Source organism: Equus quagga, chromosome 6, assembly GCF_021613505.1.
Source record: "Equus quagga isolate Etosha38 chromosome 6, UCLA_HA_Equagga_1.0, whole genome shotgun sequence".
In the NCBI taxonomy this organism is placed as follows: Eukaryota; Metazoa; Chordata; class Mammalia; order Perissodactyla; family Equidae; genus Equus; species Equus quagga.
In genome coordinates, this window is record NC_060272.1 from 15160568 (window position 1) to 15185457 (window position 24890).

The window sequence follows — 24890 nt, forward strand, 5'->3', positions numbered from 1 at the left end:
AAGTCATTTACTGCTATGAGGTTAATACATAAAGAAAAAACACATTCACACATTTTACTGAATTTATCAGTAAATAATTTTAGCTATAATACTTATCATAAAATTGAAAGTTTGAAAGTTGTGTGTGGCTCTACAGCAATTACAATTTGCAATGAAAATACTAAACCAAATCTTTTTCATCTAACCAGAACAATCCTAGTTTAAGAAACTACTGGTTGAAATTTGCAAAACCTAAAAGGACACCAATTGTGAACGGAGTAGATGTATCATTACTTAGCTTAAACTAAAGTGGAAGACGGTAAAAACTAGATGCTTTTAAGTTTGAATTGCATAAGGAAAACATCAAAAAAAATTCAGAGCCAGAGTTATTACTTTAAAAAAATATTAGCTTATTCTTATATTAAAAACATTAAATGAATCAAAGCCAGACAGTACTGAATTTTTACACAAACTTCTTTTGTATTTCAATGTTGTTTATTGAGGAGTGAACGACAGACTACTGCCAGACATGCCAACGACACTTCACATTCAAGGGCTGGAAGCTGAAAAGCTTTCCAAACTGAGTCACTGTGTAAGCCTTTTGGGAAAAAACTGAAAGTGACATCAAATATGACATCTTCATGCTTGTTGTTTTGTCTTCAGCTTTTTTTCTATTTTTGGACCTACCAGTTTGCTGGTAGGCTTCTTTCTACCCTACGCAAAGACTCACACTCCAATAAACAGAATTAACACTAGGTGTATAGCAATTTGTTTCAACACACATCTATGCTAACGGACCTTAAAGCTGTTTTGTCTTAAATTTCCTTATGTCTAATGAGAAAAATTAATTTTATTTCCCTTTCACCTTCAATGGGTGGGTTATACCAATAGAAAAATACTCTTCAGTGCTACTGTAGGGCTTACGGGGAACTTCTTCAGTGGCAATGATAGAAATCCATTTAAACACCATTCTCAAACCCAGTGCTTCTCTTCCCGCTGTTGTGGCTTTGCAGAAGAAGGGCCTACACACAACTACCATTCTCTTTTGCTCAAAAACAAAACAAAGAAACCTAAACAAAAGGGTAAACGTTTATTTGGAGTTAGTTTTCTGGTGGTGATATCAAGGCCCTTCAAGCAGAGTTCAGGAGCTCCTGTATGGCTGCCTGCTGCTCGGGACTGAGCTGTGCTATGCATTCAGTCCACAATCCTCCAGAAGTCTAGGGAAAAAACAGTTTCACAGATTTAGATTTGGAGAAGTGGTCATTTGGAAGTATTTTAAAAATTGTCATTAGGTAGACTGTAATAATGCCAAAATATTTGCTTTCCAGGTAGATCGATTTGATGAGCATCATTGTAAAAGCAAGAAATCTGCTCATTTCTTTAACGTTCATTTCATCTACGGTAAGTTTTCTTTATTATTTTTGTACTCATAAAGCTACACTAGGTGGATGACACATTCAAGTAACTAACACCGAGGAATTTAAGGAGTAAAAATCATTTAAAAAACTTTAGTAGCTGACAGCTTACTTACTATAAAAATCTCATCTTTTTTTCTTCCGAGATATGCAGCAAAACTTCTACAGAATGAGTATGTGCTAAGCACTGAATGGGTTCAAAATGTCTCAAATTTGAGACAAATATTTTAGTTTTCATAAATGAGAACATACAGCTAGATTATATATTAAGTATAATTCATCTGAGGCTTGGAGACAAGCGAACATAAAAACGAAATTTCCTTAGCTCATTGGATTTCTATTTCCCTCCTCTAATATAGAAGAATATGGAAAAAAACAAACAAAAAAACCCCAAAAACATTTTATTTCCCCTTTCTCAGTTTAACCAAATCACCTTACCTGCACTTGGCGAACTACATTAGCCAGACGTTTGGCACAAGGATCTTCATGTTTAATTGCCTCATGCATTTCTCCTTCTGCAATTATACTGAATATTTTGGGCAGATTGGTATTGTTTGGGCCAAGAACGATTGGGTGATTACTGACAAAAGAAAGAGAAAAAACCATATAAATGAAAATTACAGGGAGAAATCACTCAAGCACTCACATTTTCCCTCAACCCTTACCCCAACACGAAATTCTGTTATAATGTCTTTATAAAATGATTATGTGTTCACTAAAATCAACTGCCTTTTAAAATTTAGTAGGAAGAAACCCTGATGATTTTACTTATTAGCTCTTCAGTTTCTTCCCATGTAAGTTGGGAAAAATACTTGGCTCATCTCTCAGGGTTGTTTTAAGGGCCAAACAAAAGAACGCTCTAAGTGCTTTATAAATAATTTGTGACATTAAAAAAAAAAGTAAGATATAACTAAGAATAACAGTTTCTTAACACAAATTTTATTTAGATACTATAAAATGGTTTCTAAAATAAATATGAAGTTCTAAAGGATACACGGACATTTCGAGAATAAGATGGGAAATAAATTCCAGGCAAGTTTAATGGAAAGAAACGTAACAGTGAATTTAATTAGAATTCGAGTCTTTGTTATTAAGAGAATTTCAGAGTAGTCATTTCCAAGGGAGATGATCAAACAGCCCGACGGAGAACTGGTCACTTCAGAGGCAGAAGCAGATTAGGAGAGTGTAGTCTCCAGGATGGCTGTTACATTCCTTAATGATGTTCTCAGTGGGAACTCACACACAATATTCGTGTGAACTTGACCTTAAATAGCTGTGAGAGAATATGCCCACTGGCCTACTTCTACAACCTCCAGGAAGATGCGTGGCTGTAGCCCTTGGATTTATTCACAGATTTGGATTTATTCATAAAGCAGTTAACTAATAATGACAGAGCTCAGATCTGACTAAAATTTACGGGAACTTAGACTTCGAACAACAGACACCAAAGAACATGCCTTTGATTTGATAGCTTCTATACCTTCCAGGTTGTTGCAATTCTTAGATATACTCATGGGCACAAAACAGCACTAATAATACCAGAGCCTAGGGCCAGATCTTGATTACCCGTCTGGTACATTTTCCTTATACCACTGATTCTTGAGTCCAAAAGAAAAAGACAAACAACACACACACAAGAATTTAGGAGGCTCAAAATATGGTACTAACAGTGTACTTCAATTTGATTTTACTAATAGATGATATGTCCATTATACCTCAGTAAAGCTGAAACAATAAAACAAAACTAAAGCCAAACAAATAAATAAATGGGGTGGGCAACAACATAAGAAGGGAACCTTCTGAAAACACCAAGTTCCATGATGCCTCATCTGTTGAATTTAACTCCATAAAGAAAAACTCAAAATTAGATCTGATCATAAGGCAACCTTAACTGTGATATGGTTTCCTAGTATGATTTACAAAGACAGCATTATCACAAACCCAAACGTCTGAAGGCTGTGCACAGGAAGCACTGTTTTATGCGAAGGGGAATGAAATAAGGTCTATCTGTCCTTTCTTACCTTTCAATCAGGTCGCACAGATAACTGAAAGTCTGAACAGCTTCTTCTTTGTCTTCGTGTAGTGGAAGCCAAGACAACCAGTGTGGGAGGACTTCTTCAACGTTCACACAGTCGGGCTTGAACTTCATAATTTTCCCTACTGCTGAGATGCAGTTCTCTGTAGCATTGACATTTTCTTTGGTTTTAGAATCAGCAGATTGAATAACTCTTACCAGCAGTGGAAGTGCTTCTAAAATAAGCAATTAAAAAAAGGTGAGTTAAAATCTCATTTTCATACAAATGAACATAAATATTTCCTCCTTTCATCTTTGGTCCAGTTATTGATGATAATGAAGAAACGCTGAAGTTTAAGGAATGTTTCCTCTTCTTGGCTACAGAATCAGAGACATAGTCAGGAAAGGGAGACTGCCCCAGCATGGTCAGGACCACAGCACTGTACTCAGCTAGAGACCCCGAGATGTTAGGAGCCTCCAGAGTCACACTCCTATCACCTCAGGGTACTGAAGCTTTTAAAAGCCACCTAGCTATATTCTTGTGTTAAAAGTCCCACACTAGGGCTGTGGTATACCCTGCAAATCCAAAAAGAACTGAACTCTGGAAAACCGGGGTGGGGAGGCTCTGACTCCACTCAGATACCATTTCCATTCCCATTTCTATGAGAATAAAGAGAGCTGGGGCCAGCCTCATGGCCGAGTGGTTAAGTTCGAGCGATCTACTTTGGCTGCCCAGGATTTCACTGGTTCGGATCCTGGGCACGGAGATGGTACAGCTCATTAGGCCATGTTGAGGCAGTGTCCTATAGAGCACAACTAGAAGGACCTACAGCTAGAATATACAACTATGGACTGGGCGGGGTTTGGGAAGAAGAAGAAGAAGAAAAAAAAAGATTGGCAACAGTTGTTAGCTCAGGTTCCAATCTTTAAAAAAAAAAAGAGGGTAAATTCATAAATGCTATAGATGAGGTATTTGCAAAAGGGAAGGAGAATAAGACAGAAGTAAGTTTATAATGTTTGGGGGTGTGGAAAAGAGAATGAGGTAGGGATAAAAGGGATGTCTGGAATGAAATGCATGGAACCAAATAAACAAAAGTACCTGTACAAAAAGGACGATAGTTATCTCCACCATACTGTGCCATGACTCCGAGGCCATACGCAGCTGCCTGCCTGACTTCTGGGCTGTTGTCACATACATATTGGAGCATTGGCCTTAAGAAATATTCTGCATATTTAAATGAGGCTGGACTACAGTGTTCTATGACATCATCAAAGATGCACAATCCCCATTGTCTATCTGGCCATGGTCTATGTGGACACTACAAAAGAGAGAATGTTTTTAAGCTTTGAATGTTGGTACATAAAGAATGTAAAAAAATATTCACTTATAAACTATCAGCTTACATGGATATTCCTGGTAATAGGCAATGAAAAACAACAAAGTAACAATCACTTCTTATGAATAACAATCCTCAAACTATGACACAGATTAATAAAGTACAGGTTTAAAAAGACTTGTGTGATTTGTTACAGAATTCCACAATCTGACATTACCATACACAAGAACTTACAGTAGCAGCAATGCATACACATTTACAATGCATATACATTTACATATAAAAGACAGTGTTAATGATGTATTTAAAAAACAATAGGGGCCAGCCTAGTGGTGCAGCATAAGTTCACAGTTCCGTTTCAGCAGTTCAGATCCCAGGTACAGACATGGCACCGCTTATCAAGCCATGCTGTGGTAGGCATCCCACATATAAAGTAGAGGAAGATGGGCATGGATGTCAGCTTAGGGACAGTCTTCCTCAGCAAAAATAAGAGGACTGGCAGATGTTAGCTCAGGGCTAATCTTCCTCAAAAAAAAAAAAGAGAGAGAGGGAAAAAAATAAAAGCTGTGAAAATCTTAACTTTATAGTATTGATTCAACAAGCTAAGAAACATGTGCCTAAATCTTCTGAAAAATGTACTATACTACTAACTACAATAAAATACAAAATTGAGGGGCCAGCCCAGTTGCACCGTGGTTAAGTTTGCATGCTCTGCTTCAGCGGCCTGGGGTTTGCAGGTTCGGATCCTAGGCACAGACCTACACACCACATATCAAAGCCATGCTGTGGCAGTGTCCCACATACAAAATAGAGGAAGACCGGCATGGATGTTAGTCAGGGACCATCTTCCTCAAGCAAAAAGAGGAAGATTGGCAATAGATGTTAGCTCAGGGTCAATCTTCCTCACTAAAAAACCCAAAAGACCAAAACCAAGATTGAAAGCCAAAAAAGGGACAAACATCTGATGACCGGTTTTAATTTATAATATATTTTTAAAAATTGAGGGGCCAGTCTGGTGGTGCAGTGGTTAAGTTCACACATTCTGCTTTGGTGGCCAGGGGTTCACCAGTTCGGACCCAGGGTGCAGTTCTACAGACCACTTGTCAAGGCATCCTGTGGCAGGCGTCTCACATATAAAGTAGAGGAAGATGGGTAGAGATGTTAGCTCACAGCCAATCTTCCTCAAAAAAAAAAGCGGGGGGAGGCGGGAATTGAACATATAAGGCCATCATCCAGCATCTATGATTACTGGTTGTACATTAACTGAATTCTCTAGGGCCTAGTGAAAAAAGGGTAATCACACTGTTTCCATTTATTAATTTAGCAGGGCATAGATAATCTGAAATAATAAAAAAAAATCACATTAGCAAACTTCAAGCATAGATTCAGTGAGAAAATCTCCAGGGCACTGCAATAAACCTGATAAAATTAAAGGTGTACAGTGGAAACTCTTCATGATTCCTAAGATCCACCTTAACTTGCAAGTCTAAGTTTTCAAATGCTGCAATGAAAGAACTCCAGGTGAACTATCTAAAACAACTGTCAGAGAGGTTAACACTTACAATTAAGTTGACAATTAATGGAAGCAGCTGTTCAAACCACGGTAACACCTTTTCCTTGTAGCTACTGAATATTGAGTGTAAAATGTCTGACACTTTGGTCAGAATATAAACATCATTATCATCCTAAAAAAATAAAATAAAAAACACACCCATATGTATTAAAAAGTATCCCCACTATTATTAACAGTAACATCTATTTAAAAAATCTAAGAAATGCAGAAAATTAGATTTCTCATCACTTTCTTAAGAGCATAGCAAAAGTCTAGAAACTGAGGTTACCTCAACAATTGCATGTCATGTCTCTTACCTGCCCATGGAAAGATAAAGGTGTGTGGCAAGTACTGCCTGCACTTATCGCACTTTTCTTGAAACACACTTACAAAATATAAGGTTGAAAAATTATACCAAATTTCAAAGTTCTAAAACACAAGTGTTTTTACTTTAGTATTTTTTTTTTGTTTTCTGCAAGAACATTTCCAATTTTGGAGTAGGATGGTGGAGACATGGGGTCAGTTACTTAAAACATCCATCTCATGCCTAGGAGCAATTTGCATGTCAGCGCGTGAGCACTCTGCAGAGAACTGACACAACCTGCACATTAACACTGGTCTACCAGGATGGCCACATGCCACCCATTCTGGACCCTAAATTCGCAGTGGAAATATGTTTGATGGCATCAAGCGGCTCATTGAGAAGAGACCTGAGTAACAAGGGGAAGAAGAATTCTATCAACCTGTGCATGTGTATTATGGATAAGGAAATCTGCCTTATTCTGTGGTCCAGCAGAAAGACAGCTCATGTTACAAGAAAGATCTGGCCTTAAGCCCCAGACTGTCAACAGTGTGTGGCTTTAGGCAGTCATTTAACACCTGAGTGTGAGCTCATGCATCTTTAAAATGGTGAAAGCACCACCAAGTACAAATGGTTGTTCCAGGAGGACGTGAAAGAAAACACTCGGTGGGCTCCAGAGTGCTTTCACGTGAGGCACCACAACAGAATGCACACCTGGCATCCAACACACGCACCAGCTCATTTCAGACCACTTATCCTCTAAACTGAAATACACACACATCAGATTCTTCTGTAAAGATCACTGATGATCATATCACAATAAGTCAGATGAATCAGAAACTTAAGCATTTAAAAGTCTTCCAGATGCAAACGGTCATGTAAATTAAGTTCTGAAGGGAATAATTTACCTCATCTTGTAGTGACTCTTCCACCTGTTCATCATAGTCTTCATCTTGTCTTTTAACTAAAACACACCCAAATAAATGTCTTTTTAAATGGTCGCCAAACGGTCAAGGATTACATTCAGAAATAAAAGCATGGAAAACTTACCTTGCCGTAATTCTTGATTTTTAAAATGTTCTTCGAGTTTAGCTTTCAATATACCTCCCAGTTCTTCAAAGTGTTCATTATTAAGGCATCCGTCTCCCATTACTTCAATGCACTAAAATGAGGTTGAGGAAAGAAAGCAACCTATAAGATCTAAGGGTTTTTAGAGTCAAATGTTAAATTCCATTAAGAATCACAAGGAAGCATGAGAAAAATTAACATAACTCAGTACCCTGGAAGATTGAGTACATGAGTAGATATACTCGGTTTGTATTTGTTACCATGCCAGTATTTATCAGAGAAGAATTTTAAAAATATTTTTCTTTTAAACAAGTGCTGAGCATATCTTAAGTGCCAGGCATTATGCTAGGTGCTGAGGATTCAAAGAGGAAACTGACCAACCAGCTTCTAAGGAGATCAGTTACTACACACACACTGTTCAGACAGCACTGGAGAAAGGGTAAGTGTGCCCTGGAAGGGCATTACAGGCAGAGGGAATCATATGGGCAAAGGCATGGAAGTATGCATTCTTTGAAAAAAAACAGAAGAAATTCTGAACTGCTGAGGTGTAAATGAGGACAAATAAAGATGCTGAAGAAGTGCTGAACCGAACTGTGGAGCAAGCGATGGAATATGGGAAGAGGAGTGACTTACGTCACTTAAGGAGTCAGTTTTCTTAATGCTTGAGAAAAGGAGAAGGAACGGGGAGGAAAAAAGCGAGTGGTTTCTGGAGTGGACCAAGTGAGGCTATTTCAACAGCACAAACAAGAGACAAGGCAAAGACAAAAACACAGCAATTTTGGAGGGAGAATAGGACAGAAACTAGACGTGAGTTGGAGATGATACCCAAGCTTCTGTGGTTGGATTATTAGGTAAATGATGGTAGAAACTAATCAAGATTGGAATACAAGAGTAGCTACTCTGAAAAAAATTACAAACAAAAAGAATGACAACACCAAAATATTAAAATAAAAAAGAATTGCACATTTTTGGTAAAAAAAAAAATCATTTGTTACAGCACACACACACAAAAACCCTAATTTATTTAACAAGACTAATAAACACACAACATACATATTATTAAAAGAAAAATATTTACCTTTGCAAAAGAATGCATTATTTCTGAGAGGACATCTGAATCTGGTTCTGTGCCAATGGCCTTGATCAGAGCATCACACATGAAATGCCACATCTGTGTGAGATACTCAGGACCACGAACTCTCGCACATTCCAGGAGAAGAGGCATGGATTCTGCTGCTGCCACTCGAACACGTTTTATTGTTAAGAAAATATAATCAACTATCCTCAAAAGATTATTCTATCATTTTTCTTACTGAAAGTGCTCACTGAGTTAGCAGAGGTGCTAGGGAACTTCTGTTTACCTAAGGTTGCTATCCAAGAGCCTGTGTTAAATATAACATGTGTATAAAAATAGAAGTCTCCCTGCCCCTAAGACATAGCTCCTGTCTCTTCTATCACCTACAATATAGCAGGAATAAGCACTCAAATGTAACCCAAAAACATAATAATGACTGTGGAAGGACCTGGGGTCCTTATAGCATGTCTCAAGACTTTTACTCTCAGTAAAACATGTTTCTAATAAATGCAAGTGAAGCTATGACTTTACTGAGAAAACTATTGAGGGTGTCTTCCTGCAGGAGCCTTCTCATTTTCAATAAAGATTAACTGCCTCTCCCTATCTAACATCATTTGTAAAATAAGGTCTTGAGACTTCCTCTTAAAAACAACTCTGCTATGTCCTCTGGCACCGTGGGAAGTCTCTGCCAGGCAAAAGCTGTCTTCTGTAAAGGATGCCACTACAGAATACTGCATGAGGAACTACAAGGAAGGGGGCTCTGGAGTCAGCCAGATCTGGGTTTGGGTCTGGGCTTACCATTCTGTTGGGCTGTCTTTTTTTACCTATCTATGAAACTGTGTGTGTATAAAGGCATAACAATGCATCTACACATATTAATTACTACTATCATTATGTTGAGGAGGAAAACATTTAACATGCAGATTTACTAAGAGGTGTTTCTCCCCAAAGGTGCCATCCACATCTGAAAGGTAAGCTTTTGTGCTACAGAAAGTTAAGTATCAGTGGGTCTCTAACCTGTAAGAAACATTTCTTAACCAAAACGTATTTGGGAAAACTAGCAATTATATACAATTGTAAACATTTGTTAATAAAATACCAATCTTTAAAGTCCTTCAGTGGTCCATAGAAAACTGTCAACTAGAAGCTAGGTAACATTTTCTTTTTCATCTTTTTGGCACAGTGAAACAAAGGCACATGCAAAGAACCAAGCCTACAATATGAAACTACAGCCAGTGCAAACACAAACAATAATGGTGATACTACTTCAGTTAACACAAAGTCTAATAATACTTGAACAAGCTACAATTTAACTACACCTAGACATGTTTTGCATTCAAAAATTGTAGGATATCATCATGGAAATAAAATTTCAGTAAAGGGACCATCAGTTTGACAACCTGTTCAGTGTATTCCACAAAGCCTTCCTTTAACTCCTTAGCATAGCAAACCTGAAACCAAAGTATTGAAAAAGAAGTCAAGATTCATGTTAGTTTGTAAGTATTACTATTTATTAACAAACAGCAAAATCATAAGGACCACAGAATGTTGTATCCTGACTAGAACTACATTTCAAACTGCATGCAGGACTGTCAAATTAGTCCTCTAACCAAAAAGAATTGTCAAATGGGAAAGGGCTATGAAATGATTGTAGTCTGTATTGTCATTCGAATGTGGAACACTTCATATTTATTTCTTGTGTGTGAGAGAATTTAGCAAGTGTCAGCACTCTGAAAATACTTCAAACAAAATATACCACTTAAGAAAAAATAATTTTAAAAGATATAAAAAACTCTGAAAACAACTGTAGCATATCATTTACTTTGTAAATCTGTAGCAAACAGGCTTACATTATTTGGTATTTTTAAAAAATCTTTTCAATAGTGAAACCAAAAATCACAATGCTGTTTTTAAAATTGTTTATTCTTTCTCACTACATTAAAAGATTTGATAATTTTGTTTACCGATGTTACATTTGTATTTGCCTTCAACTGAGAGAAAAAGCACAAAAATCCAAAATGTTTACAAATTACAGGCACTAAATATTGCTAAGTTCAAGAAACAGACATTTAAATGAATTAGAGAACACAACAATGCTTTATTAACACAAAATAAAATTTAAGCCAATAACTTTTACTTAGGCTTATCTCTTAATTCTTTTAAAAAATATATTATCCCTCATTGTCTATAACACACTTGCTCATAAAGGAGAAAAAAAAAACCCTCAAAGAAAGAGAACTTAAACATCAATCCCATAATACTGTAAGAGATAATCACTATAAACATTTTGACTTTCCTACCATGTTTGTTTACACAACTGGAATCATGCCAGTTTTATTTTTAACATTATGACCACAGTTCTGTTCATTTGTTCAAAATAATATTCCTTGGTCATCTACTATATACTAAGCACAACACAGACATGTAGCTTTGTAATGGCTGCATAATACTCCAGGGTACAGTAATTATTGATCTTCCTAATAACAGGTCTTCAGGCTGCTTATTTTTCTCTTTTTTTAAATTAGAAACAGCACTGATAATGAAAGGTTTTAGCTGCATGAAATCCAGGAATGGAAATGTTGCGTCAAAAGATTTCCACACTTCATTTTTTAAAGAATATATCACTAACTCTTCAAAACAATTTCTTCAGGGGGCTGGCCTGGTGGCGCAGCGGTTAAGTTCGCACGTTCCGCTTCTCAGCGGCCCGGGGTTCGCCGGTTCGGATCCCCGGTGCGAACATGGCACCACTTGGCAAAAGCCACGCTGTGGCAGGCGTCCCACATATAAAGTAGAGGAAGATGGGCATGGATGTTAGCTCAGGGCCAGTCTTCCTCAGCAAAAAGAGCATGATTGGCAGTAGTTAGCTCAGGGCTAATCTTCCTCAAAAAAACAAAACAAAACAACAAACAAACAAAAAAACACCAATTTCTTTAGCATCATGAAAAGCAATCTTATGAAATGTATTATGAGAAGTTGTAAAACAAAGTTTAGTAAACATTATCATAACTTACCAGCATCTGACAAGCAGTTGACTTTTCTTCCAGTCCTGCAGTTTTAATACCAAAACTTTGCTGATCTCCTAGGTTCACAAATTCCCAACCATCATCATCACTCATATTCTCCATGTCTTGGGCTATTAAAGGGAAGAAAACAAATTCAGGTTAAAAATAATAACAAAGAGAGAAGTTTTATAATTTCTATGTCCTCACAAAGACACCTACTATCTAAAAGGGCTACTTCAGGCTTAATTGAAGCTGTCTTCATTAAAGGCCCCATAACCACTGGAAGGTACTGCTGAAATTCTTTTCCAAGGATTTTGCACATTCTGGCCCATGCTGAGATCATGTAAGAGATCTGGGGGGAAAGATTACAATTAAATTAAAATTGATTTAAAAACAAGGGGTAAATACCACATCATAAAGAAAGCCATTTCCCTATCTCACAGAAACAATTTTCTATTTTACATACATGGCTCTTGAAGCAGTAAGCACATTTTCTAAGGTCATATACTTAAAATGTTCGGAGACAATAACAAAATCACTGTGAACCTCTACATTGGGATGCAGACAGTAGGTGAGGCAAAAGAGAAAGAAGGACTGTGTCTATTTTTCCTCCTTTCAACAAGCAATATATAGTTTCCCCTAATAGCATTTGAATCATGTAAATAAAACCCTCTTAAACATATCAACTTCTAGGCACTAATATTCTTGAAGGTAGGAACATATTTTACTTGACTTTGTATCCCTACTGTCTAGCGTTCCATTCATTAAACATTTATTAACACCTAAGAAACAAAACATCCCTTTCTTTTAGTTGTTTTAATTTTCCACGTAAGTGACTGGGTATATTTAAGACACCACTTCTCCTACTACTGTGTTTACAACGACTTAATCACCTGCAAATTACCTACAATCTGGTTCTAATTCATCATCTCTGTAACCCAGAAAGAGACTTTTACTCCCCAGTATCTGTCTATCTCACATAAGTGCGTGTGTGTGCTTGCGTGCGTGTGCACACACACTCCCCACTCCTAATTTAAAAAATAAAACAAAAGAAAAAATCCCAATTTTAAGTGTGAAAATGAAGTGCATTCATTCCACAAATATGCCGTGTTTTCCACGTGGCAGGCACTCTACTAAACGCTGATGCAGAGGGGAGTGAGGGGAGTACGACAGGCACAGCCCTTACTGCCCTCCTCTCAGCTCACGGTCCCCTCCGCCTCCTCCCAGTGGCAGTTTGCTAAGTATCCTTCTAACCATTTATCTATATACAGACAATGATACATGCATACTTAGGTACTATTTTGCATACTATTAAAACACATACACACGTTGTTTATATTATACTCTATCTTGTTTATTCTCTTTTCCTATTTAACCTATGGGAAATAATTAGTGTGGCTGTGTAAAATCAAAATTTAATTCAACAATTATTTATTGAGTGCCTCTTATATGTTAGGCACTGTGAATGCCATGAGGATTATGACAGACATTTAAGATGTCATTACCACACTGTGTCATAGGTACCCACCATCAAGACTCGTACAGGACGTGAAACATGAGCAGGAGTTGGCCAGGGTGAGTCGGGGAGGATTCTTTTACACTAAATGAATGTTTGTTCACAGGCAGAGAGAGAAGAGCACAGCAAGTTCTAAGAAGGTTGGATTTCTGTCTTTTTCTTTTGAGAGGGGAAGGAAGTCATGTGGCATTCAAAGGGCCAGGAGACTTCCAAACGGAGATTGCCAGTAAGTGGTTAGACAAATGAACCTTGAATTCAGAGAAAGATCTTGGAAGTTACAAGCATACAGGGGAAAACTTAAGCCATGATTATGGATGACACTGCTCAGGGGGAGTGACGAGATTACAGAGCCTAGGACGACAGAACCCTCAAGAGCACCAAAAACTTGAGTCAGAGGAGAGTAACAGTCTACAATAAACTGAGAAAATACGGCCTGAGAAGCAGAAGGAAAACCAGGGAAGAAATGTCTCTGAAACCAGGGGTTGAAATTATCTCAAGAAACCTATTACTCAGTTCCTTTCAGCACATTTAACTCTGCACTATGTGCAACTCCTAAGTGGACCAAGACGAATGTGTGAAGGCTGGTTTACCTGAGGATCATCATCTTCCATATCACTGAAGTCCGTCTGGGTCTTCAACAATAGCTGCATCACATCTGATGCATCTTGCATGAACTAGGAGAAAACATGTAGGAAAACCGACATCAATATTACTCATGTATATTGAGAGTCAGAGAGGCACTTACTGCTACCCAATTGTTTCTGGTGTAATAAGAAAACTTTCCAAAAAACCAATTACATTTCCCACACGGATCATAACCTCTCAGATAAAAACATAATATTGAAAAATTTTCACCTATATCACAACGGACTTACTGCTTTTTCTAGGAAAATATTTTCCAGTGAAGGTCAAAGTGAATTGCAGTATAAAGATACTTCTCAAGGCATCAAGTTTTGGTCTACGGCTTATGTATTTCTAACAGTAAAAAGATAACACAAATCCAGAAAGAAAATTTTGGATTGCTCCATAGAACTGGATAATTCTCATTTAACTCCCTGTTCTGGCTATCTTCATTGTATAAACAGGCAGTGTTTCAAAGACAGTTTGAAAGCCAGATAGAGTGTGGGACACAAAATGTTTCACTGATTAGGTTCTCAGTGTCCTATAGAAGAAAATTTGTAAGATAATATTGATGCTGATTTTGGAGGAGACGAGAGAGAGAGAGGTTCTATGTTGACAGTTCTGAGAATCAGAATGTGAGGGGTCGAGACAGAGGAACTTCTTTTGGATTAGTTTTGAAAACTATGAGATGTTGACTGGGAAGAAAAACACACAGGCAACGGTCCTTGCTAATCATTTTCCGAACAGCTATATGTACATAGATTTTTCTCTTAGGACACCTGATGCTTTTTGGATTAATAGGAAAGCAACTGGAATGTTTCCAAGCACATGTTTAAATGGGTGAAACTAAACATATGGATCTTGAACTCCACATCCCTCCCAAGAGAAAGACCGCACATGTGATAGGGAAAGGGGGAGGTTTCAAGCACATAACTGAGTTAAGAAGCAATCTTAATATTAACGATGAAAAAATGAAGGCAACAATTTAATTATATATAAAATAGGAGTAACATAAGATGATAGAAAAACAAGCGTCTAAAACAGCAATTATCAGAAGGAAAAAACCCTCAATGCCTCCATAGCCAAATTACATACAGTAAATTCAACGTACTACAAATCACTTACTTTTTCCTTCCCAACAGCCAGACCAATGAGGCTGATGCATTCAATAGTTTTTCCTCTGAGAAGTCTGAGTTCCTTTTGAACTGCGTTCTCAACAATGTGCTTTAGTGATGGCATAAATAAGTCATAGTAGGGGACAAATTTTTCCTCTGCAGTATCTGCAACTGACGCGATAGACGTCACAACTTGTTCCAAAACTAACTTGGTGCCTTTCTGAATCAACTAGGAGAAGGAAGACACAAAATATAAATTATGTAAATGAAGAAATACTCCCCTCAAGTTCCCAAATACTTTCTTGAAATAGCAGGTTAAGACTACTCTCCAGCAGCCAGTGTGGAGACTATAGGTTTTGGAGTAAATTTAAGAATCCCTATTGAACTATTTATGTGGGATCTTCTCTCTCTCCTGTTAAGAGTGCTCCTTACTCATTTTTGCTTTATCTCAAAGCACAGCTAGTTCTCAAGCAGAAAACTGACTCCTCTTAAAATTTTTGTATCCATTAAGCTTAATGCCTATCCTTCCCATTCATCTTTCCTTTAATTCCCACTACTTACTAGATATTATGTGCTGTCCAACTATGTTATGGAGAAAACTCCCTTTTTGGTCCATGCCTTTACCTTCTCATCTGACTCTCTCCAGAAGATATCACTAATGATACCACTGGTGCCCTCTCTTGCACTCATTTCTCCATCTTGGTGAAAGAGATGAGATCACCCTTTCTCCTGCACCAAAGATCTCTAGTATTCTCTGACTTGGCTAGTAACAAACTTACTGGATATTTGCAGCTGGGCTCATGCTGTCATCTAGCACTCTTATTTTGTAATTGTGGATTCATGTGAATACTTGACCCAGTAACTACTCCAGATTTTCTTCATTCCCCTCATTAACTACAACCACACTCTCAGAAGAGCTCTTGACTTTGTATCATGAGTTCCACCACACCTTTAAAAGGTTAACTTAGTCCCTTCTTCTGTATCTCACCATCTGCTTCATGTTTAACGTCCCAACCTACCTCTGATCTCAAAGGAAGGTCCTTCCTTGGCTACCCTCTCTTCACACAACTCTTGCTCACATACTTTATCCTCCTCCCCATAGCATCTCAGCAACTCCTTCCTTCAGTCCTTACCTATCTCACACTGGCCGTAAGAGAGAGGCAAGACAATACAGAGACTCTCTTCGCACTTTCACCCCTACCCAAACCTACTTGTAAAGTCAGATTTGATCCATCTATTCTTGATTTAACCAACCAACTGATCTGCCTTCAACTTGCATCTACCTTCTTCTGTCTTTAGATACACTTATGTTATCATATTCTTAGTCAGCTGTCATCTGACACTGAACACTCATCCTGTTTCAGATCCCTTTCTTTGCCTTCTGAGACACTGTATCTCTCGTCTTCCTCCTAGTTCTCCTTCAGACGAGTGCTATGCAAAATGTGGCTCACGAATTGTACCAGCCCATAATGAGATCAGGTACAGAAATTGAGTGTTAGAAACGTCTATAACAATTTGACAGTAACTTTTTATCTGTTGAATAGTAAAAAAGGTTTTTATTTTGTATGTCCTTTCTATTCCTATTATTTTTATAGCAGTAGTTTATTTTCATTGTATGGGACAACAAACTGGGCTTCAAGCTCTGCCTTTCTTACCTGCATCTTCTCTCTCACACACTGCTGCACTATCATTATTCAATCATTTTTAGGGTGCCTCTTACTTAAGCTATAACCAGAAACTGTCTTCTATTTGGATGGCCAGGACTTATTTTAAAAATTCAACATATTTAATGCAAAAAGGATATTCTTTTTCACATCTTCTGTCACCCAGTTTAGGAGAATGGTCAACATTTGAAAATTCCTTCTGTTTGATCCTTCAAAATTCAAACTGGCAGAAAGAAACTGCTAATGCTTCCCGCCAAACATCTTTTAGAATCACCTTTTCCACCAGATTGCCACTATTACCATCTAAGCTCCCTGAACAATGATCATATGGTCTTGCCTTCAATCTTTTCCCTTTTCTGTTTATGCCTCACGATGCTACCGTGCCAATTTCCTACAATCACATTGCCATGATTTCTTGTAGCAGTTAAGAACATAAAATGGTTCTTCCAAATTTACATAAATCAGAGTTCAAGAATAACTGCCTTGTTTTCAAGACGATTCATATACAGTCCTGCGCAGCTTAACGACTGGGATATGTTCTGAGAAATGTGTTGTTAGGATATTTCACTATTGTTGTTAAGTGATTTCGTTGTCGTGCAAACATCATAGAATGTACTCACACAAACCTAGATGGCATGGCTTACTCTGTTCCTAGGCTATGCGGTCCCAATCTTATGAGACCACTGTTATACATGTGGTCCACAGCCGACTGAAACACTATGTGGTGCGGGACAGTACCGATTCTACCTAACCTTTAGGCCACACCCTTCCCAGTTCCAATACCGGCCCATTCTCTGGTCAAGCCTGAACTACTCTACTCAGAACAGCCTTGACTGCCCTCCTCCTAACTTTCCATCGGTATGGCCATGCTGAAAAGTTCCTGTGTCTCCAGGTCTGACCCATCAAATTAACCTAAATTAATCTTCACATAGCAGGCTTAAAGATCTTGAAACTTACCTCTTGAAGTTTAAGTACCATGATGGAATGCAGATGTTTCACTAAATTATCTAAATACGGAATAAGTAGGGACTTGGGACAGTCCTCAGTGAAGTTAATGAGAGCAGCAGCCGCATGGGCCTGCACTCGTTGATTGCCTTGGTCTTCCATGGTCTGCAGCAGAGCTGCAATCACCTGTGAAAAGAAATCATATAAGCACACACTTTGAAATGCCACCCTTCTCACAGTTTGAGTGTTTGAGAACTTGTTACTTACCTTCTCATGGAATTTCTTTTGGAAACCAGGTGCAAAATCTGTAGCCATCTGTCCCACAGCATTACAGGCTGCATACCTTACTCTTGGATGCTAGAATATGTTTCTTTGCATTAGTAAGGGCAATGGATTCCCATGTGAAACTGCGGTAATAATTATGAATCAAATATTTACTGGTACTTACAGGATCCTGAAGAAAAAGCAAAACAAAATTTACTATCTCATTTAGAATTCCTTCCATTTGCTGGTGGCATCCTTCACCAATAGCGGATAAGGCCATTAATCCTGCATGCCGATATTTCCAGTCAGCTATAGAAAAGGATTACATACGAAAGAACAGCAATTAGACACTACAAACATGTCATTCTAATAGTTAGAAGTATAAAAACATTCTCCTTATTTGGAAAAGAATAACGAAATATTTTTATACATTTATTCACTAGAAAAATGGACAGAAAAAGTCCCTGACTGGATTACTTCATTGTAAGACTGGTTATGTCACCCACACATTTCTATTCTAAAAGTTAAAAGACAATATGGAAGCAAAGAGCTTATTAATATTTATATCAACTACTTAACAGTTTCCCCCTAAAATTTACTATAAGCAATAAATATCTGGATTTTCTGTGTCACACACTGCTGTTTATTGACTATAGATCCACTGATTTCCATGGTCACATTTCTTAAAAAAGAAAAGTCAAGAAAAGATGCTGTTTTTAAAGAATCTCTATTTAATAATATGGCAAACAAATATGGATGAACCTTATTTGCATCTAATAATAATAATGGCTACTTGCTTTTTGGTTGACAGAACATTAGCTAAGCAACTGTTTATTTTACTGGACTTCATATCCTATTCTAATATATAATTTCCCTGACTGTCATTTCTAAATATTTATATTTACTCTATTATTGTTCCCTTTAGGCTGCTTCACATTCCTTGTAGAACAAAGCAACATATATATAAATATATAAAGCTGGGATCTGTGTACAGCAGTGCTTCTCAAAGTGGTATCCAAGAGCCCTGGAATTTCCTGAAATTCTTTCAGGGGGTCTCACAAGGTCAAAACTATTCTAATAATATTTTTCTTTCACTTTCATTTTGAGGGTATAGTGAAGTATTCCAAGGATTACCACATGTGCGCAATTGCAAAAGACTGAATGTAGAAACAGACATAAGAATTCAGCTAAAATATTTACACAAATGTAAAGTAAGACATTCTCACTAATATTTTTTTGTTTTGGAAAAGAGTCATTCTTTATGAAAAATGTTATTTCTGTTAATGTATAATGAGTTTATTATTACTTTTAAACGAAAAATTTAAACATTTGCTGTAATTTCTAATACAGTGAATATTGATATAATCCACATAAACAAAAATGTTCTGGGATCCGTAGTAATCTTTTTTTTTTTGAGGAAGATTAGCCCTGAGCTAACTGCTGCCGATCCTCCTCTTTTTGCTGAGGAAGACTGGCCCTGAGCTAATATTCGTGTCCATCTTCCTCCACTTTATATGTGGGATACCTGCCACAGCATGACGAGCCAAGCAGGGCCAAGTCTGCACCTGGGATCCCAACCACTGAACCTAGGGCCACCAAAGCAGAACATGCGCACTTAACCGCTGCGCCACTGGGCTGGCCCCTGTAGTAATTTTTAAGAGTGTAAAGGAGCCCGAGGAGAGAAAGTCTGAGAACTGCTGGTATAAGGTTTAACCAAGTTGCAGACAAATCCTAAATTATATCAGACTTAATGTTTCACTTTTGGGAGCCCAAAACCCATGTAAAGATTAACTCTACTGTGACTAATTCTATGATTAAAAACTTCTGAAAAATTGCTAATGCTACTACTAAGTATTATAACTTTATTATTTATAATAACATTATTATATATGTTTTAAGTGTTTTTCAATTACTCAATATACCATTAAACCAAAATTTCTTAACTGAGGAATAATAATCCTAGGAAACCAATATTTCAATATCTGGTAGTAATCTTTGCATACTGGACTCATTAATTTAAAGAAGAAATGCACTAAGTACTTATTGAAACAGAAAGATGTCCATATGCGGTTCAGAGAAATAAAAAAAGATATGCCTCATATATTCCCAGCGTGCAGAGTTCCTGGAAGTATGTTCAGCAAAATGTGTTAGTATGGTATGGGGATTCAGAAATGGTTTTCTTCCCCTGAATTTTAAGGTTAAAAAAATTTCTTCTGTTCATTATTTAGAGCAAAAACAAACTGTTTTTTAAAATAAGGTCAGGTCTATGTCCAGTTACTAGGACATATGTAACTTTTACCACTGTTAAAGCATTTTTCACATATATTAAGTACATTTTTGGATCCTAACCCCAATCCTGGGTGTAGGGCAAGCATCATTTTCCTATTTTACAGACGAGGAAACAAAGGTGCAAAAGACTTGCTCAAAGTCATACATTTAGCAATAACAAATTTTTATTAAGAGTTTACTGCCATACTTGTAATGCCTTTTGCATCAAGCTAGTAAGCTGTAGAAGGAACTTTTAAAGTCAAATTCGTTAGCTACAAATCACAACCACATCCACAACAAGTCTATTTGAAGAGTAATGTGAATCAATGGAGAAACACTTAACAGCTGGTTGACCTTGTATACCCTTTTGATGTCTCTGGGCTTTACTTTCTTCATCTTAAAAATGGAAAAGCTAGATTCTTTCTAGCAGGCTCTTACAGGTTGAGCAATCTGTGATGCTATCTCCATCCCTTTGGGAAAAAACCTTCAAAAAATTTAGGGGGTAATAAAAGGGGAAAACTATTATACAAGACCCAAACATAAAATCACATCATTAAAAAGTGATAGTGGTTTTGGACCATGCCATTTTGGATAAATAAGAATCTTACATGACAAGGAGGAGCTAAGTAAGTAGCAAAAGGGCTAGAGTTCCAAATAATTCACTTTCATTTGAAGCTGGTCTTCTGTTACTCTGTTTTACAACTTTAAGATCCCGAATCAACGGTTTGACCCTCAAGTCTGTCTCTTGTAATGTACCCTATAGACATAAATATTACAAGTAAGCCAGGATTTCTGTAGAAGAGTGTATGCAGCAGCATTATTTGTAATCAATAAAAATTATTAGTATTTAATGAGGAATTGTGAAATGCTACGTGGCTGGTAAACAAATGAGGAAGGCTATTACATGGCGATATGATGTACTGTGGAACAAAAACTTATGGTCAGTAATGGTGTGTCTATATAGTATATTCACATTCAAAGGACCCTGCAGACAATGCATAAATGAGATCAGAGAAGTCTCAGAGCACAGTTAACAGTGGCCACCTCTGAATTTAACTTAAGGAACTTGTAGTTTATTTCTGTGTTTGATTTTTTAAAAAATCGAGCCCATTAACTTTATAATTAAAAAGACAAAAATAAAGCATGTATATAACAACTTTTGGCATTGATATAAATTACAGGTACAAAGGCTAACAAATAATTTGTTAGGAAAATAATAATAGAAATTTAGAAGTACCTTTTCTTTTGATTACACTAGACATTTTTTGAAGTAAAAGATAGTGGATGAAGGAAGATCATATGAATCAAATATGCTAATATTTCATAAACACCCAAATAAGAATGTCTTAAATTCAAATATAGGTATCTCTGGCTAGGGAGAAAATCTGTAAATTTTCCTTAGAACTTAAAATTTTTTCCTATACACTGAAGCCAGTTCTGGGGAGAACTGAGTAATATTTGTAGTGATAAGGAAAAACATTCTTTAGTCTAAGATTGACTAAATAGAACCTTATTAGTATCTCATAAAAATTAGGTTAAGCATAGAATCTAAAAAGGCAAAGATTAATTTTTAGACACAGTCTAAGCAATTAGAGTTTAAGACTTAGGAAGCCACATTCCACTATTCTAACATTTAAAAGAGACATAGCTTACGATTTTGAAGCATTTGCATAATGTGTTCCTTGATCATCGGCAGAACGAGCTTTCCACCAAGTCCACAAGCCATTCGGTCCAAAGCACTCTCACCAGCAACCGCATTGCTACACACAAACAAAATAATGTATTCAACAGATTCAAAACACCCAAGAACAATATACTGTACAGACATACTTCTAAACATGTTATCAAATAGGACTGAAAAATAATAATTCAAGAGGTCTTTCAAATGTACTAGTGCAGTTAGTTCTGAGTTGAAAACCCTAGAGTCAAGGGGTGCAGGAGGGAATAAAATTTTTATCATGATTCACCATAGTTTAAAAAACTTTATGTCTGAATCTTATTTTTCAAGACTTTTCCCTTTCTTTTCCTCTCCCCACACACGGCCCTCAGCTAAAACTTAGCTTCTGATACTTTCAAGACTCAGCAGTGTGAGCAGGTTTAGGAGACTTGGATGCCTCCTTTCCTGGAGACGCATCCTTCAAACTTCTCCATGCACAGCACTTACAGGACTGAAGAGGGCTGACACTGGATGATCCCACTCACTGGGTTCACCTTGAAAGGGGCACCAACTGCATCGCCAAAAGTTACACATAAGTGAAACTCCGTTCTAGTGTTTTCACTGAAAACTGAAGAAATCTGGACATAAAAGCCCTTGCACTGTCTTAGAACTGCAAGATTAGTAGTGAGTTTGTCATGTGTATAATCTTTAACTGTTCTATGAGACACGACTATGAAGACGAAGCTATCAACGATTTTTAGAACAAGTTAAGCATTAAACTTATCTTGAAAATATCTTTACGGCCTATTTACTCACAGATGAGATCTTATTCATCCAGTCCAGAAAAAACAGCTTCATAAACTATATAAATTTAAACGCCATTTACAGGGCAAATTAAAGGCGGGGTAGCAGCATATTACAGTAACCGAACCAGGGAAAGGAAACCCAATCTAAGTTGAGACTTCTCTTCAGCCCTATTAGGTGATTTCCAGTAAAGGATTAATTTCATATCCTTCAGTATTAAAGCTAGAAGTGAGTTCTTTCTTTCTTTCTTTTGGCAGACAAAGATTGGCGTTGAGCTAACATCTGTTGCCAATCATCTTCTATTTTATGTGGGATACTGCCACAGTGTGGCCTGATGAGCTGTGCTAAGTCCACTCCTGGGATCCGAACCTGCAAACCCTGAGCTGCCAAAGTGGAGCAGGTGAACTTAACCACTTTGCCACTGGGCCAGCCCCAAGAAGCCAGTTATTTTTAATAACAGAATTAAGTCTCAAAAGTGTGCCATATATTCTGTAAGTCAAATGTCTTTATTTTTATTATTTATCTATTTTTTTAAAGATTGGCACCTGAGCTAACAACTGTTGCCCATCTTCTTTTTTTTTCTTCCCAAATCCCCACAATACATAGTTGTATATTTTAGTTGTAGGTCCTTCTAGTTGTGGCACGAGGGACGCCGCCTCAATGTGGCCGGATGAGCGGTGCCATGTCTGCGCCCAGGATCTGAATCAGCAAAACCCTGGGCTGCCATAGCAGAGTGCGCGAACTTAACCACTCGGCCACGGGGCTGGCCCCCAAATGTCTTTATTTTTAATCTAATATCTGTTACAATAGTTTGTACTGACTACCAATCTTTCAGGGGAATAATTTCAAGAAAGGGAGGTATACAACGCACTGAGAATAACAGAAGTGGTATTAAACCCCAGTCTACTAACTGGCTACGTAAGCTTGGACAAATTGCTCAAACTTCCCTCTCCATTCCTGCATCTGTAAGACAATAATACACCTTTAGGACTGTTGAAAGAACCAAAATAACAGCTCTAAAGTGCTAAGCTTCACACACATGTAAGGGGCCATCATCACTACTGGATGGCAACTACAGATTTTGCTTGACTTTTCCATTGGAATCTATCTTCACGGGGGCCTCCTAAGTGGAAAGGAGTAACAATAATGCCAGTGCTACTGTAACCTATTATCCAAATCTCACCACCAATGTTTCCTCTCTAGCCTAATGTTAAATTGCCTTCTATTGGGAAAATAGGGTATTTCGTAGGGAACTGTGCTGAAACAACTATTCTAAGTGAGGTCTATTCACATAAAGGCATTTATCACAATAAAGCTTCTTTATACATACCTTAAAAGATAAATTTTTTCAAACTAAAAAAATTCTGAAGAAAAGTTAGAGTAAGATGGGGTAGAAAAGATAGCTACTTTAATAAAAATAAATAAATGTAATTGACAAAATTTGATATAGAAATGCATACTTCAGAAAGCCCAAGTGCCCCATATTTGAAACTTAAAAATTCAGTTTCAGATTACAGAATGCAGCAGGGAAGAGACGGGCCTTCTAACCTAAAGCTCTTGCGACCTGACCTCTTCTATTCCGTCAAGGAATCTTCACACAGTATCTGATGTCTGCAATTACCTGTCAAAATCATCATCTTCTAGTTCATCCGCATTTGCCCAATCCTCATCCTCTTCAAGATCAACCATCATTGCTAACATCTGAGGAACTGAAGTAAATAATTATTTCATACGTGAAGACTGTGGCTTTTTTATGTTGTCAATATTGCGACTTACCCACAAGAATTTTAGTAAAAAATGAAAAACGAAGGATTTACTTTGCCTCCAAGACAAAGACAAGAAAATTATTTGCCTGTTCCCCCAACATCTGGTTGATGAAATTTTAACCTTTTGGCCTCATTTTATTTAGATCTTGTTCTTTTTAAGAGCAACATTCAGGATACAAAGTCAAACTTGCTAAATCCTACTACCTTCTCTCGCTCCCTCACCAGATGCAAGCACCATAACCAAGTCAGTATTTCTCATTTCCAAACTGTTTTTGCACTTCAACTACAGACATCTATATCTATATATAAAATAGAGTCGTGTTTCAAGGTTTTTAATATAATAAATGGTATTATATGTATTCTTTGGCGATTTGTTTTTTCTCAACATGTGTGGATTTCAACTTAATCACTTTCTAATATTCCATTGCATAAACACATTATCCTGTTGATGAATGTTTGTGTTGTTTCCAATTTCTTTCCTATTACAAAATTTGCTTTGATGAGCTTTATACATATCTCCTTGACAA

General features: G+C 37.2%; 1 protein-coding gene across 1 annotated transcript in view; it reads right to left on the bottom strand.

The window, feature by feature from the left end:
* Positions 1–1050: 1050 nt before the first annotated feature.
* IPO5 (importin 5) overlaps positions 1051–24890 on the bottom strand; it is a 38993-nt gene continuing 15153 nt past the window's right edge. The window contains exons 9-26 of the mRNA XM_046664381.1: positions 24219–24306; positions 21790–21896; positions 18053–18177; positions 17872–17961; positions 17617–17790; positions 15006–15224; positions 13850–13933; positions 11963–12095; positions 11753–11874; positions 10096–10192; positions 8745–8917; positions 7649–7760; positions 7507–7562; positions 6308–6430; positions 4508–4727; positions 3416–3644; positions 1833–1974; positions 1051–1196 (exon numbers count right to left, since the gene is read on the bottom strand). Of these exons, the coding sequence (XP_046520337.1) occupies positions 1110–1196; positions 1833–1974; positions 3416–3644; positions 4508–4727; positions 6308–6430; positions 7507–7562; positions 7649–7760; positions 8745–8917; positions 10096–10192; positions 11753–11874; positions 11963–12095; positions 13850–13933; positions 15006–15224; positions 17617–17790; positions 17872–17961; positions 18053–18177; positions 21790–21896; positions 24219–24306 (2381 nt within the window). The 3' untranslated portion in view covers positions 1051–1109. The remainder of the gene's footprint in view (positions 1197–1832; positions 1975–3415; positions 3645–4507; positions 4728–6307; positions 6431–7506; positions 7563–7648; positions 7761–8744; positions 8918–10095; positions 10193–11752; positions 11875–11962; positions 12096–13849; positions 13934–15005; positions 15225–17616; positions 17791–17871; positions 17962–18052; positions 18178–21789; positions 21897–24218; positions 24307–24890) is intronic.